Source organism: Harpia harpyja, chromosome 12, assembly GCF_026419915.1.
Source record: "Harpia harpyja isolate bHarHar1 chromosome 12, bHarHar1 primary haplotype, whole genome shotgun sequence".
In the NCBI taxonomy this organism is placed as follows: domain Eukaryota; kingdom Metazoa; phylum Chordata; class Aves; order Accipitriformes; family Accipitridae; genus Harpia; species Harpia harpyja.
In genome coordinates this window covers 19,963,795-19,979,212 of record NC_068951.1, presented here as the reverse complement: position 1 = coordinate 19,979,212, position 15,418 = coordinate 19,963,795, and the positions used below count along the sequence as shown (strand labels likewise).

The 15,418-nt window shown below is 41.2% G+C and overlaps 1 protein-coding gene across 10 annotated transcripts in view; it reads right to left on the bottom strand.

Annotated features, from left to right (window-relative positions):
* YEATS2 (YEATS domain containing 2) overlaps positions 1–15,418 on the bottom strand; it is a 53,668-nt gene that overhangs the window by 5,104 nt on the left and 33,146 nt on the right. For 6 of the 10 annotated variants that reach the window (XM_052804986.1, XM_052804980.1, XM_052804984.1 and 3 more), the window contains 10 exons: positions 14,097–14,292; positions 11,395–11,526; positions 11,037–11,135; positions 9,899–10,010; positions 8,546–8,619; positions 6,342–6,421; positions 5,162–5,363; positions 3,543–3,769; positions 2,300–2,374; positions 799–872 (listed from right to left, as the gene is read on the bottom strand). In XM_052804986.1, coding sequence (XP_052660946.1) covers positions 799–872; positions 2,300–2,374; positions 3,543–3,769; positions 5,162–5,363; positions 6,342–6,421; positions 8,546–8,619; positions 9,899–10,010; positions 11,037–11,135; positions 11,395–11,526; positions 14,097–14,292 — 1,271 coding nt within the window. Of the gene's footprint in view, positions 1–798; positions 873–2,299; positions 2,375–3,542; positions 3,770–5,161; positions 5,364–6,341; positions 6,422–8,545; positions 8,620–9,880; positions 10,011–11,036; positions 11,136–11,394; positions 11,527–14,096; positions 14,293–15,418 lie in introns of those variants that run through there. The other 4 variants (XM_052804982.1, XR_008237694.1, XR_008237695.1 and 1 more) reach the window with 4 other exon arrangements.

Here is a 15,418-nt window from a genome sequence, read left to right as displayed (position 1 = left end):
GGAGAAAAAAGATCAATCAAAAAAGGATAAAAGCGCAGGTGTTAGAGCAACACAGCAAAAGCATTAAAATGTCACAGCACAAAAAAAAGCCACTCTCAAAATGACTGGGGGAAACATCTTGGGCACTGGGACAGGAAAATCAAGTGCGGAAGTATTAATTCTTGAACTTTTATAGCACAGACTATGTGTATATATTTCTATATATAACATATATACATATGTTTAATATATATTTATATAAATATTTATATATTGCATACAAGTAAATATTTAAACTAAGCATTTTCTTGAAAGTGAAAAAAGAAAAACCAAAACAAAACACTACAAGCTATCCCAAAGCATGCTGCTGACAGAAATCAAGATGTGGCCTAATCATTACCATAAAAATCACTCAGTATCTGAGCCAGAAAAGAGATATCAGTAAAATAAAGAAGAGATTATTTAGGTTGTCTAAGTTCTGGCAGGCCATGGGCAAGTTGTCTACATGGTAACCTGAGATGGACAAGGGAGAGAAGGTCCTTCCAACAGAAGACCTGCAGAAACAGCTCATCTGCCTTTGAGCTTGGCAACACCAGAGAATCCTGCCTCAGTTTTTAACATTGTCTATGTTTCCATCCTTTGCCACTGTGGAGCTAGGAGATGACAAACCCCCTTCATAAGGCTTGAATCTTCCCAGAATATAGTTCATAAATTCCCTCACTCACATGGTCTGAGTAACACAAAATCTGACTAAACTCCTCAAGCAGTTCAGTCCTTAGTGCTAGTGTAAGTGGTCCAAGAGGAAACAAGCTGCTGTACCTGTTGTGAGGAGCTGTCTGGTATGCCACAGCTAGCGCTTGGCGTAGGATATCATTCATAAGCTGTTCAGTGGCCTGTGACAAAAGACAACATTAGGAGACAGCATTATGAAAAGAGGAAAGGAACACACTATTTGCTTGAGTATCAGTATAAGAGTAGCTGAAATTCTGGCTCACTTCAATCCTGTATTCAATCAGCAGGGGGCAGTTAAAGATGCCCAAGTGAGTTTTATTAGCACACTAAGAAGAACTGAGTGTATTTAACAGAAAGAAAGGGACCTGTAGATGCACAGAGCTCAGACTGCAACTGCCCAGTCTGGTTTCTCTCTGGTCCGGTAGAGCAGTATGTGCACAGCAGGGTGGATCCAATGTTCCAGAGCCTGTGCTTCAAAGAGCATTTTAGGGCCCTTCCTCTCACACACCAGAGCTTGTTTTGTATATGGCAGGTTCCAGATATTCTCCTGGGAGCTGGTATATGCTTGTTAGCCACTCCCTGTGGTCACCAGGCTTATGTCAAAACACTTTCACAAAAACCTCCCAGCCTGGACAGCAAGCAGACGGCAGCCGTACGCCCTAGGCTTAATCAAGGTTCAATCAAAAGCTAATTAAAGCTCTTGGATTTCTGTGCCTGTATCAAGACTAGAACAGAGGTTTCTGGGACATTCAGTCAGGAAAGCTGGCATAACTCTACGATTATAATGGAGCAATCTGATGGCTACAATCTGTGTCTACAAATGGATGTATCTGTATCTGAGTTCAACTATGATATGTAACAGACCACAACAGAAGCGTGCATGCGGATACGTGTGTAACCTGGAATCAATTAGCTTTTGTAAAACTGATCTTCTGATAAGCAGCAGTCTGTATAAACAACCCCCAAAATTGTCTGTGGCTTGAAATACAGCAGAGCGCTGCCAAAAATAATCTGTGTTAGCCTTCAGTCCAAACCCAAGAACTCCAACTCCATGCTCTTCAAAGCTTTGGTAAGAAATGGTCTCTGTTTTTCCAAAAGTGATTATGATAGAGAAATGGTTTCTCGTATAAGGCAGAATTGCTACTGTCTGCAGGAATTCAGCAGTCTCCCAGCAGAGACAACCCAGGCAAAAAGGAACTGAACAGTGTTTACGAAAAAATAGCTAACCTTGTATAAAATAATTAAGTCTTACAGAACTCTTGCAGATTCCCCTCCAATTCTGAAGGGTAGGACAAAGTAAGGGGTACTTTCAAAGTTACAGAATGAGTCACTATCTTACTGGCGGTGAGAATCTGCAAATCACTATTCTGTGTCCAAGCCAACAAATCAGAAAGCTGGAAACACACACAGAAGTATATGACTCTCTTTGGCCAGCTATGTATCTTTCTATACATGCACAAAGACAGACATCAGACTCTGCATCTCCTGATTTGATAAATGCATATTAATAAGGATATTCCATCTTTTTTTCTACATTACTGGGTTAATACAGTTGCAGAAAAGTTCTTATTGTGACATAATTTCTTACCTTTAAAATCATATCTTCTATTACTGATGCATAAACATTCTTTTGTACCTCAGCAGGCTGAAAAGAAATCCCTATCTATAAAACACAAGAGAGGAAAAAAAAAAATTAGTACATCAAATAACACAACCCACACTGTATTACATATTAGATGAAAATGAGATTAAAAGAAAAAAAATCTATTACAAAGGGTAGTTAAAAAACAAGCAAGCAGACACTCTAGAACTTTCAAGCAGTATAATCTCAGGCTTCATTTTAAAAAAATCTGGAGAAAATGAAGCTTGACCATTAGAACAGCCTGCAGAAATGCCTCTAAAACACAGAAGAAACAACAGCAGGTTTTAATTTTTATTTCAGAAAGTCCACACAAGAACCAGGCTGCATTGGGTACCTTTGGACTGAGAATGGAAGCTCCATTTTAAAAACTGTACGTATACTCAATCCACCTATTCATCACCTTCCCTGCACCTAACTATGGCAACTGAAACCACTTTAAACAGTACTCCTGGCACAGAAGTTCCACATCAAACAGAGTGTTTCAGCCCCCAGTCTCACCCTCATCATGCCCATGCCCTTGTCACCTATGTAGCAAGAGACTAGATACACTGTAAAACCAAAGTTTTGTCCCTTGATGTCAGCATTTGAGTGGAGAGGGAGATCCTTTCTTTCTCCCACAGCTGCTGCTCCTGACTCTGCTGGTACAAGCAGAGCACCCTTTCCTACAAGCCAAGACAGTCTCCTCTCTTTCCTTCCTGCTGCTGTGACAGAAGACCCCCCTCTCCCTTTCTTTTACCCTAATTTGAATAGGGGAAGAAATCCAAGCAGCAGAGAAGGTTACTGTGGTCTAAGCTTTACCGCAACCCCTTTTCAGGAGCTGCTATTAAACAGCTCTGGTCCAAGCAACAAGTTTGAATCTTTCACGTGATGGGACAGGAAGAATTCAGTGCTAGTGCTCCTCTTCCCTCATTTCCCCTTGCTTCTAGCCTTCCAGGATGATTTTTCTGGTACTAAGCCCTGCAACACAGCTACTCTGAAATGACCTCCCGGCTGGCATGCTTCACTTTCTCCTGCCAGCACTGACCAGCTGAGTGTTGTAAGTCAGAAGGTCCAATTTTTTCAGGGCATTTAAAAAAACTTTCATAAAACACCCAGGAGCCCATATAGATGAAAGAAAAGCAACTAAATAAATGTAAGACCACAACTAGCTTAACAACAGTTCTTATTAGCTTTATGATTCACTTATTACCTTCTCTGCAGTGTCCCTCACAAACTCTGATGCAGGCAAGGAAGCCAAGTAGAACTTCATCTCCTCTTGTTTCTCCTCCTGTTCTTTCTTAATGTTTATTTTTAATGGCTCGCTAAAGTTGAGAATATCTACTTCCTCTTCATGTTCTGGTTCTCGTTTCAGAAATTGCTGTAGTTCCTCTAGTTTGTGGCACAGCTCCTCACCACTGCTGTAAGATGAAGGGCATTCTGAAAAAGCAGCAATCAATTAAACACATGATAGGTTATGGAAAGCTGTTTATAAACAGATGCACACTCAAAATATGTTAAGAAATTAAGGTAATTGGAAGCTATTTTTGTAGTTCCTACCAAACATAAGGATGAACAGAAATGCAAACAGTCATTGAGAGCCTTCTAATAATATCTTCATGACTCTCATGGTCCTCTCCCTCATCTGCCCCTACACCAATCAAGAAGGCTGCATTTCGAACAAAACCAGGCTAATGTAAGTCTCAAACATTTTCACAGAAACTTTCTGACAACTGGCAAAGCAGTCTGATGCGCTTCAACTTGCTTGGAGAAATGGAGTTTTTTTACTATGTAGGCACCATGTAGCACTAAATCATCTTTTACATTGTGACAAGTATTATCATGCTTTTTAAGAAAAATCAGAAGACAGATTCGCAATGGAATTACACAAGGGTAACCTATTCTCTGCATGCTCGACACGAGCCAGTAAAACCTTTATTAGAAAGCTATGCAATAAACAGATTCTCTTCTTCAAATACAAACACAAATCTAGTTATTTAGGTAAAAATATTAAGAGGTGGATGTAGGCTTCCTTTCCACCTTCAACAACTGTAATACAGGGCCAGACTTGGCAAAGAATAATGAAATCCACACACTTCTGTGAAATTCCTTAAAACCCTATGTGATCAGAACAGAAACACATTCAGCTTTGGGAAAGGGATTATCTGAAGGTGAAACAAGAGAGCTTAACTGTGAAGAATGGATGAAATTAAAGATGTATGTTTAATACAAACTAAAATGGACTGTGGAGATCCCAGAGCTATGCCTAGTGAAATAATGTAGCAGCTGTAATAACAAAACGTGCATCTTCACACAGGCCAATTCACCTTACTTTTGGAGGTAAATTATTCCCCACTGAGCTCCACCAGCTCCAGCCTGCCAGGTTTGGGTGGTTTTTTTTTTTTGTACCTGCACTCATTCACACTGTTTGCATGGTAAGTCTTAAGAGAGGCTAAGCTTACCCAAGGGCAGAAATGTCATTACTCCCTATGATTAGTTTGTGTGCCCACTTATAAATTATTACATTTTGGGGCAAGAATCATCTCTCAAGATTTGTCTACACTGGGCCTCCAAGGACCTCCAAGCAAAATAAAACCCAAAAGAGGCCCCAGAAGACATCAGGACTGATACGGACAAGGGACAGCCTCACTTGTAGGCTTGCCCTTATGACCTCCAACTTTTGTTATTACAAAGTGAATTAACTTAAAACCAAAGAAAGTAAGAATCCCCTTCTCCTGAAGAAGTAGCATGTGTGCGCATACACACAGTCCTGAGCCATTTAATAAGCAGCATCTTTGGCAGAAAGGAGCTTTCTGTCCCCCCCATACTCACCCGGCTCACTGTCTATCTGCGTCAGCACATCTTCAATCGAGTCCTCATCGTTCCGTAAGGTCTCAGGATCAGGTGGAGTGTAGCCATGGCACCGACACCAGTGTACCACATGCTTTGTTTTCAGGGGTGTAATATTGTGAAACCTGGGGTGCTTCTCTATGATTTCTTGTAGGATCTTTCTCACTGTCATGGCTCGTTGCCACTGTGACAAACCAAAGGGAAAGTTCATCACACTGGCTAAAATGTTTAAGGCTAGACTATGGCCCACTAGACTATGGCCCAGAACAATAATCCAGGTTGCAAGGAAAACAAAAGGAACATGATTTTCTCAGAAGTCAGAATGACGAGGAAAAACAAACGTGGAAGATGGTCCTAATCCTGATATTAGGCAGCTGTAGGCAGGTCATTTAAACTCTGCTTTGCCATCCAAGCAAAACATCAAGAAAAAGCGACACACATTTACAGGGGCCTAGACACATTTGTCTTGATTTGAAATGTCTCATCTCCCAAGTAATACCTAAGATGGCATAGTGCAAGAAATCCACTACAGCAAAATATGTTTCTCAAAACTTTGGTTAAACTCTTTAATCATTTAAGTTGGCAACAGCAGAGGGTCTAATCAGTTTTAATGTCTTCCCTGTAAAATTCCATAGCAAGATTACAAAATTATGAAGAAATAGGGGGAAACATAACAACCACAATACAAAAAGGTCCAGATTAACTGAAATATTTATCTTTGGTGAACTGACAATCTATTTCAGCACTAGCACTGCTTACGTCAGATCCCTCAATTTTCTTCCTACAGAAAGTAGACACAATCCCATGAAAAGATAGACAAAGTAAGCTGGGTAAAATTACCATGAGCGTAATATGCCACAGAGGAGTGATGAGGATAAAGTGTTAACAGTTTGCAAAAATTTTGATTTTTAAAATGCTTCAAAAACATCTTTCTTTGAATCAACTGAAAAATGACCTTCAGAGTCCCTTCTGCTTGAAGTCTCTGAACTGGATCACTACCTGGACACAAATCAGTGCGCCTTGCAGTAAGTAATGGTTCCATTTAAAATGCAACAGACTGCTTCAGAAAACAGATCAGCCAACAACAAGGAAGGTTCCGTAATTCAGAAATCCTTCTTGTGTCCCTAATGACTGCTTATGAAACACAGGAGGAGAGGATTACCTCGGCTGCCCTCCTCTTCCCAATATTCCAGCTGTAATACTGTTCCACTGAACTGGCACAAAAAGAGCTTGCATCTTCACCTAGAAAACACAAAGCCAAAAACAGTACTAAATTTTTAGTAAGTGAAGTAAGATAAATTCTGGTTTTGATGTTATTTAGTGGAGAGGAAAAGGGAAATGTGTTTCATGCTCACAGGATCAAGGACTAACTCTCTAACTCTTACAAATGCTGTGCTCTCTCTGAGCACAGCACAGTTATGTGCAGCAGACACTGTGGTTTTTGGACGCAGAACCAGCATCCCTCTTAGTCACATACACAGGCATCTGTGGCTATATGCTGTTTTAAGCCTCTTTTTCCTCCAAAACTGTAATGATGTAGACCTGTAAGTCTGTCTTACTGGTCAAAGTCTCTTCCTTTGGAAAACTTTTTTTTTGCAAACAAATTACAACATACAAATGAAACAATGGTGAAAAAGTTTCCTGGCAAAAACATGAGGAGGGGATATGAATCCTAAGCGATGGATTCATGAATGCTACTGTAGGCCAGAAAGCTGTATGTAATGAAAGCTTTACTGTGCTGCCCACTCTTACTTTGCTCACTGTGCAAAGAGAGGGTCTGCCCTACCCAGTCTCCAGGACCACTTGTTCAAAGTGCATTAGTTACCAGAGAAAGCTGACACATTTTCAGCTATGTACATAAGTAAGAGGTATGCAATTATAAAGTACCATACAAGAGTAAAAAGTTTCTCTGCAAAAAACCATCTTTAAAAAAAAAAAAAAAAAGGCAAAAACCCCAGTAGCAAACACATTCCAATGCTGAGCTATGTTATCATATTTGCAAGCATTTCTGAAACCCTGGTATTAAACAAACAAACAAAAAAACCCCAAGCACATCCATTAAGGACAAACCAGGGAAAAGATGACCTACTTGCAGCCATTATGTGAGGAAATCCAACCTATTTCTAATCAAAAACCAGGTGAAAGTTAATAACTGCTGACAATGTATTTGGCTTTATTGGAAGAACCTAACTGGATGGATGAGCCCAGAGGGTAGTGGTGAATGGGGTTAAATGCAGTTGGCAGCGGGTCACAAGTGGTGTTCCTCAGGGCTCGGTGTTGGGCCCTGTTCTGTTTAATAGCTTTATCAATGATTTGGACGAGGGGATTGAGTGCACCCTCAGTAAGTTTGCAGATGACACCAAGTTGGGAGGCAGGGTCAATCTGCTTGAGGGTAGGGAGGCTCTACAGAGGGATCTGGACAGGCTGGATCGATGGGCTGAGGCCAATTGTATGAGGTTCAACAAGGCCAAGTGCCAGGTCCTGCACTTGGGTCACGGCAACCCCATGCAGCACTCCAGGCTTGGGGAAGAGTGGCTGGAAAGCTGCCCGGCAGAAAAAGACCTGGGGGTGCTGGTGGACAGCTGGCTGAATATGAGCCAGCAGTGTGCCCAGGTGGCCAAGAAGGCCAACGGCATCCTGGCCTGTATCAGAAATAGTGTGGCCAGCAGGAACAGGGAAGTGATCGTCCCCCTGTGCTCGGCACTGGTGAGGCCGCACCTCGAGTACTGTGTTCAGTTTTGGGCCCCTCACTACAAGAAAGACATTGAGTTGCTGGAGCGTGTCCAGAGAAGGGCAACCAAGTTGCTGAGGGGCCTGGAGCACAAGTCTTATGAGGAGTGGCTGAGGGAGCTGGGGCTGTTTAGTCCGGAGAAAAGGAGGCTGAGGGGAGACCTTATCACTCCCTACAACTACCTGAAAGGAGGTTGGGTGCTGGTCTCTTCTGTCAGGTGGCTGGAGATACGATGAGAGGAAATGGCCTCAAGTTGCGGCAAGGGAGATTTAGGTTGGATATTAGGAAACATTTCTTTACTGAGAGGGTTGTCAGACATTGGAACAGGCTGCCTGGGGAAGTGGTTGAGTCACCATCCCTGCAGGTATTCAAAAAGCGAGTAGACGGGGTACTCTAGAACATGGTTTAGTGGGCATGGATGATGGTTGGACTCAAAGGTCTTTTCCAACCTAAATGACTCTATGATTCTATGATTCTAATTCTAAGCATCTTTAGAATAACCCCTGGACTAAGCTCTCTAGGAGAATGGCTTCATTTCATTCTGCCTTTCAATAATTTTTGCGGTTACAGAGTATGCAAGGCGTTCTGTTGATACACCAAAAACAGAAAGCAAAGGCTTTTCAATTACTGCTTACTTTTTTCAGCAATTAATGGAACCTTCTTCACTATTGCTGTTAAAAGCTGCTGGATGTTCTCCAAATATTCTATGCTGCAAGGGATAAAAAAAAAAAAAAAAAAAATCACAATGAAGAATACTGTTGGAAGCAATGAATCAGATGCAAAAGGTTTCAAAATCACTGCATAGTTTAAAGTCCCTAGCCCCAAGGCATTATAGCAATAGCAGTGTGAGGATAAACTGTTATGCCCCAATCTGTAGAAGGTATTTCAAACAGCCCTTCCCCCTGCCTAAGTGTCCACATCTGAAGCTGCATTTGTCAAGCTGAAGAAACTGAAGACAGGCTTTTTTGGGCAGGATTGGAAGAAATCCCCGCATCACCTTGCAAGCTGCAACACTACTTTGAGGGATAAGACACACCTATTAATGCAGGCTGTCCCAGTAGGAACAAGGGATACTGCATGGGAAACTTTGCAATTATGGGAGTTCAGATAAATTTTATTTAACCAGCCATACTGTATTTAACTGGCAAGAACTGTATTTTTCATTAGTTATTTTATAACTAAGATAATTTCCAGTGTGTAGTGACTTAAGATTTATTCCTGTCTCCTACACATACTCTCCATCAGGGTAATGTCTGCAGGGATATGTTGGGATAACAAAACTTTTCAAAACATGGAGACAGGAAAGTCAGCCACCGGAGGAATCAAGAGCAGAAGAAACATCCTACACATTACAACAAATACGCAGACAAAATTTTGCAAACTGAGTTCTGGTGAAAAAACATTAACAAGTACTAGCAAGAGCATCAAAACAAGGCACCGGATTTCAGAGCGTCCAGTGAACAAATACTCCAATGATCTTTATTATTTAATTCCAATTCTGAACCAAGGTGGCCCTCATACTAAGTAATTAAAGAAGTGTATGAGCTCAACAAGACTAGAGAGCCAAAAAGAGAGACAGTTCTACTTATTTCAGATGCCCCTTTTTTGACCTGCACTTCACTGGGCAGTTCGACTTGACCTCAGTAAGGACACACAATGGCAATGGGAATTGTACAAGCAGTGGATGATAAAGAGGTTTTAGCAGCTTGAGATTTTAGCAAACCCGAAAACAACTGCAAATCTTCAAATAATTTTTTTCCCCTTTCATGAGCCCTACATACAAATCCATTTATAAAGAAAATACTGCAACACTGTCTGAAACAAATGCCACCCAACAGGATTAGTACTGATACAGCAGCGTATGGGACAGAAGATTTTACAATGTATTTCTAGGTCAAACTTAATACTACTGCATGTATCCCTAGAATCTCCTCCATTCCCCCAGTATTTCAAAGGTCAGAAATCCTTACAGAGAAATGAACAATTACTTGATAACGTAACTCCCAAGTTCAGAACTCTCTTCTGTTTTTACTGCTGCTTGGGCTTCTTGGGTACCCACAGAACTGCAGTTTTGTCCTGTTGAATCAGGCTCCATCTTAACTTCAAAGAAACAGAACACATTTTAAAAGACAAAAAGTACCACTCAGCTTAATAAATAGTGTCTTGCGAGACTCCAGTTAGACTAAGGGTCTTACATAATATCACTTCATTTGTTGTTTGCATTCTGATTGTTAAGCATGAACAAATTTGACCTTCAATTCTGCTGAAAGCCACCAGAACATGTTTCCCCCCCTCCAAACCTCAGCATGCTCACATGTCATCCTTTTTAGAAAACCTGCATAATCAACTGCTGATGTTTTGCATGTGACTAACTGAACTAAATTGAACTGTCTGCAAATGCATGTTGGCCTTTTTGTAAACAAAGCTGGAGAGAAAACTACTAACAGTTTTATCAAGAAGTGACATTTCAAAGTGAGAACTTTTTTGAAGACATCACTGATTTTGACATCAGTGAACTCTTTCACGTCTAGGACAGAACTCTGGTGAGACAGGAGCAGGGAGAGAGAGATGTTCCCAACCCACAACGGCCAGGCAGTCTGGTCATTCATGTGGGATGGGTGAAACGCATGACAGTTCTGCAAGAACTGGACTTTGAGTATCTCAGCTCTGGCCTATGCATTATTCTGGGAAGTACTGTATGTACATCTTTCCTCTGTGTGTGTGCGCAAGCACACACGCTGTCTACACCTAGTGCTGTTAGAAGGCATTCTCCAGTATGTTTCACCATAGTCACTATTCTGAGGACAGCAGTAACTGTGATTAAATACATGCTGCTCTATGCATTTCTGCAAATATGGATTGAAACAATGAGTGTTTACGGTAGTCATGGTAGCTTTCTAGAACATCCTCATCTCTCTCTGTACTTGCCTATGCTTTGGGATTTGTTGAGGGGGAAGTCACTGTTAATTTCCTGGTCCCAGGTGTCATTTTTACTTGATTTAAACACTGTAACAATGGAAATAAAGGAACCCACAGTCACAGGGTCTACTTTCATAGTCAGGCCACTTGCATAAAGCAGCACCAGCTTATTTCTACTACTCATCTTGCGGAGAAATTCCTTGTTACCTTTAGTGATGGATGCTGTAGAGGGACTAGGGACAACCGTACTTGCTGCCGTAACAGCTGAAACAGCTGAAACTTTGCTGGTAGAAAGAGACTGTATCACTGGAAAGGAAAAAAAAAAAAAAAAAGAAAAAAAAAGGACAGCAAAGAAGAAAAAAAATATCAAATTTCATACACTTTGACAAATAACCATGTTCAGAAGCAACACAGTGTTTTTGCAGCACAAAGTTTAGGGATGAATTTCCTTGCTACATTTTCTTCTATCTCCGACTTTGGACCATGTATGCCAACAGTGACCAAGAGCTACCCTGTGTCAAAGGGGATTTTCAAACACCATCTGTCATCCTCCTCTGCCCTTTACCTTTGTTCATAGGCATGAGTATTGTCTGAACACCTCCAGAAGCTGTGTTTACACCGAGCTGTTTAAGCTGGCTGGGAACTGTCAGAACAGCCTGCTGTGGACTAGACTGATTTGAGTGGATTTTTAGCAACCCTGCAAGAAGAACGGAAGACAAAATGTTAAATAAAACACACCATTTAGTTTATCTGCAGCTACTTCTCTCCCTTTCTGCCTGAACCAGGATGGCATGTAAGCTAGCACTGCCACCCTCTTAACAAGCCACAGTTCAGTGAAGTGTCAGACAAGTTTTAACTGACACAAATGATTGCTAAAAATACTGGGGTGCTGCACCACAGTGTGCGCAGTATTACGTGCTGCACAGTGCTCTGATATTTATAAAGCAAGTTTCCTAATTACCTAAGTAATCTTAAGCAAAAGTTGATGTAACAAACCTTTCAACTGAAGCAGGCTCAGCACAGAGTAAAACACTCTTGTCAGAACAAGACCTTGTGGTCAAGGGTCTGGTAAGCCAATGAACTACAGCTCTATTGTACTTACACAGCCACTCTCATTGAGGTATCCAAGTGCCGCACACACTTCTGCAATTCAGCTCAGCAGCATCCACTGCTGCACAGCAAGTCTGATGAAGGACATACCTGAACTGAGTGTCCTGTGTCTTTCTGTAACACGCACTGAATACATCCATAAGGATAGCTAATCAAGCTACGAAGCATATTGAAATGGGGACTGAATTAAATCACTGATTTTAGTCAAGGCTAAAAGAACAAGCAGGACATTCAGATATTAACAGCATTATCAATGGCAGCACCCAGTAACTTTGGTGGAAATCAGCACGGCTCCAAACTGTGCCACAGTGCCATGGGCGAGTAGTACTCATCACCTGTCCACCAGCTCTCTCCTCCACAGTGATGACATCCCAAGCCACCACAGCAAGCACTCTAACACTGTGATTTGGGCCTATGTCCATCCTTTCTACTGGTAAAGCATCTATTTTCAATACAATTGTATTCAACCTATAGCTAACTTTTCTTCAGATTGTGGAAATTTAATAGGCTTCTATTTTAGAACATTGACAACAGTAGACTTCTTAGTTTCACAATGGTAATTTTATACTCACGATTTGTTTTGGGATAAAATTTCCATTCTCCTCATATTTTATTATTATTGTTTAAGAAACACAGCTGCCTTCCAAGTACTAGACATGCAAGGTCTGGTGAAGATGTCTCTTGGTTTTGAAAGATGCACAGCACTGGTCAGTTAGGCTTTCACCTCCAGGCAAGAAGGCTAACCTAGTTATTACCAATTCACTTGTGTGTGATGCACTGATGTGTCAGGATAGGACAGCAAGGGACCCAAACAGCAAGGCAAGTAAGACGGGACATTTTCAACTAACCCTATTAGCCTCACGGGTGGGAGACATTGTTCATTGCAAAACAAGGGAAAATCTGAGATTGTTTTTTGGTTTGGGGGGGGTTGTTGGTTTTTTTTGTATTGTTTTGGTTTGTTTTGTTTTTTTTTTTTTTTTTTTTTTACATTGAAATAACATGTTTTATAGCCACTGCTTCTTTTGGGATTCTTGAAGAAGTAGTTTTTCATGATGAAGTCAGTGCCTCAAGTTACAAAAGGCAAAACAAGATCTAGATAACATTCTCATACATAAATGGGAGTATTAATCTGAAAGCTATTTAGAATGGCATATTTTCTACAAAAAAACCTTGCTGCTTTGTTTACAAAGAGGAAAACATCCAACTGCTTATTCCAGAATTGTGGCAGTCTTAGCAGTCTATGTTGTTTACTTTCAAGCTCTGGGAAAAACAGAGTGATGAAAAAGGAGGAGTTTGGAAGACTGTGTACATAAGAAACAAGAAGAGCTGCTTTAAAAACACACTGTCAGATGAGCTCAACGTCACTTATTTTCTCTTTTCTGTATTTTCACTGTTTCCACTTAGTAAGAAGCCACTTCAAGTGAACACAACATGCCAGCATGTAAATCAACCAAAATGAAAATTTCAGATTTTAATCCGTAATACTCAAATTAAACCTACTGTATTTGCTCTCCATGATACAAAAGATACTGGAAGACAGTAAAACTAAATAAGGAAAACTGCCCTCTACATAAGGGCAGTCCATCTTTATTACCTCATCTTTATTAACTTGAAACATTCCAAATCCAGCCTACCTCACTGTACTTAATGGATTTTGACTTCAAAGCCTTCAGTTCCCCCTAATCAACATCTCTCTCCTTTCCAAGCCAAGCAGAACAGATGCAAAGCCTCAGAGCCGAATTCTGCTCAAGCAGCTTCTCCAACTTCAGTGGGAGTTTCACTTTCACAAACTAATCAAGTCTGTAGTATTGCTGGTACCTTGATAGTTTCAGCATTCAGTGACACACTGTGCTCTTGAACAGGCAGAATGCATCTTCTAATGAGAATGTGGCATGAAAACTAAAATCCCTCTCCGATACCAATGGGCAACTCACTATTATTTGTAACAGATACACTGATGAGATAGGATGCCAAATTATTTAGACATCTCTGGCTAAGCCAAAAGTTATGCTAGTATGTTTTATAAAGCATGATTTGACTTTTACACATTCACAAATGCAGGTGACTCTATATTCTTCCATTTACAGCGAAGACATCTAAAGAACTCACACCTGGATTTTAACTTTCTATAGGAAAGGCATGAAGGGAGTTTAATACCTGATACTGCAGCTTTTCCAGTCACAGGCGTTGGTGTAGGCATCAGAGAAGCAACACTTACAACAGTGGAAGTAGCAGTCTTATTCACTACTGATGAACTAGACTGGCTCTGGCTTATACAGATTTGGTGCTGCTGTCCAGATGTCTTTGCTGCAGGAGTTCCAGAGGATGAACTGGAACCTGCATTATCTATTTGCTGTGTAAAAGAGGCAGAGAGGGCTAACAAATTCCTTTTCATGTCATAGATGATTCAACAGTAAGCACAACAAGGCAATATCTAGAAGTAGCAAAACCAAATGCTTATCTATCCATCATTAAGAAGCAAGAGGTTCTCAAGCACATATCCAAAAGCCCATATACAATGATGGTACATATAGAATGGAGGCTGTTTCAAGCAGAAAAAATGAAACCGTGTACACATGAACTGCTACCACAACTGCTTTGATAGTATCTGGAACCAGGTCCCTTAACTTCAGCAAGCAGGTAGGCCTCCAGATGAGAAATTTGACCCAGGAATGTTTTGTATTTCCCTGCTGCTCAGAAGTCCAGAGGTATCAGTAGACAAATGGGAAAAAAGTTTGGGATAAAGAGGCTGGATGGAAAATTTCTTTCTCTGCAGCTTCACTGAGAGCTGTAAAAACAGTGAGTAGCATTTAATGCAGATTTTAGCATCTTCACCTATATATGCTGTGTATGCCAGCATTCAGCCCTCGGAGCGCAGCACGGTGTCAACTCTCCACTTGTTTAATCTTCGCCTCCCCACAGGCAAAAGAAGTGAGGCTACGGAAACCCCCGGAGTGAATTATACACTCCCATTTTTGCTGCCTCCTCCCCACCCCCATGAACTCATAATTCCATGCCAGGTGGACAACCTGCATCAATTGGATGCATGGCTACATCCATGCACAAGAGCGTTCACTCTAGGAATGCAAATGTTTTGCTTCCAACCTCACTCTATGCCAAAGCACCTCATTCCAAGGTTGTGTTGTTACAGCTCCGCTGGGGTGGAGTGACATCCTTTGAACACTGTCAGGACCAAAGAACCACAAACTCTAGTCACTGACGGCCTCTGAAATCTGTTGATAGCAGATTGGGCACTAAGCACTGTGGAGAGTCTGTGATCTCAAAGGAGCAACATACAGTCTGGTTACTGCTGGCTTTCACTGGCCTGCTGGATACAGAGCTTCTGGCATTTCACATTCTTCTGCAAATTTTTGTGCCAGCAGCAGATTTGGTGTTTGAAACCTGCGTAGCCCAAAAATATCTGATCTGTATGATTGCAAAAGCTGTTTCAGATAAAGCCTTCCCTGCCTACTTGAATT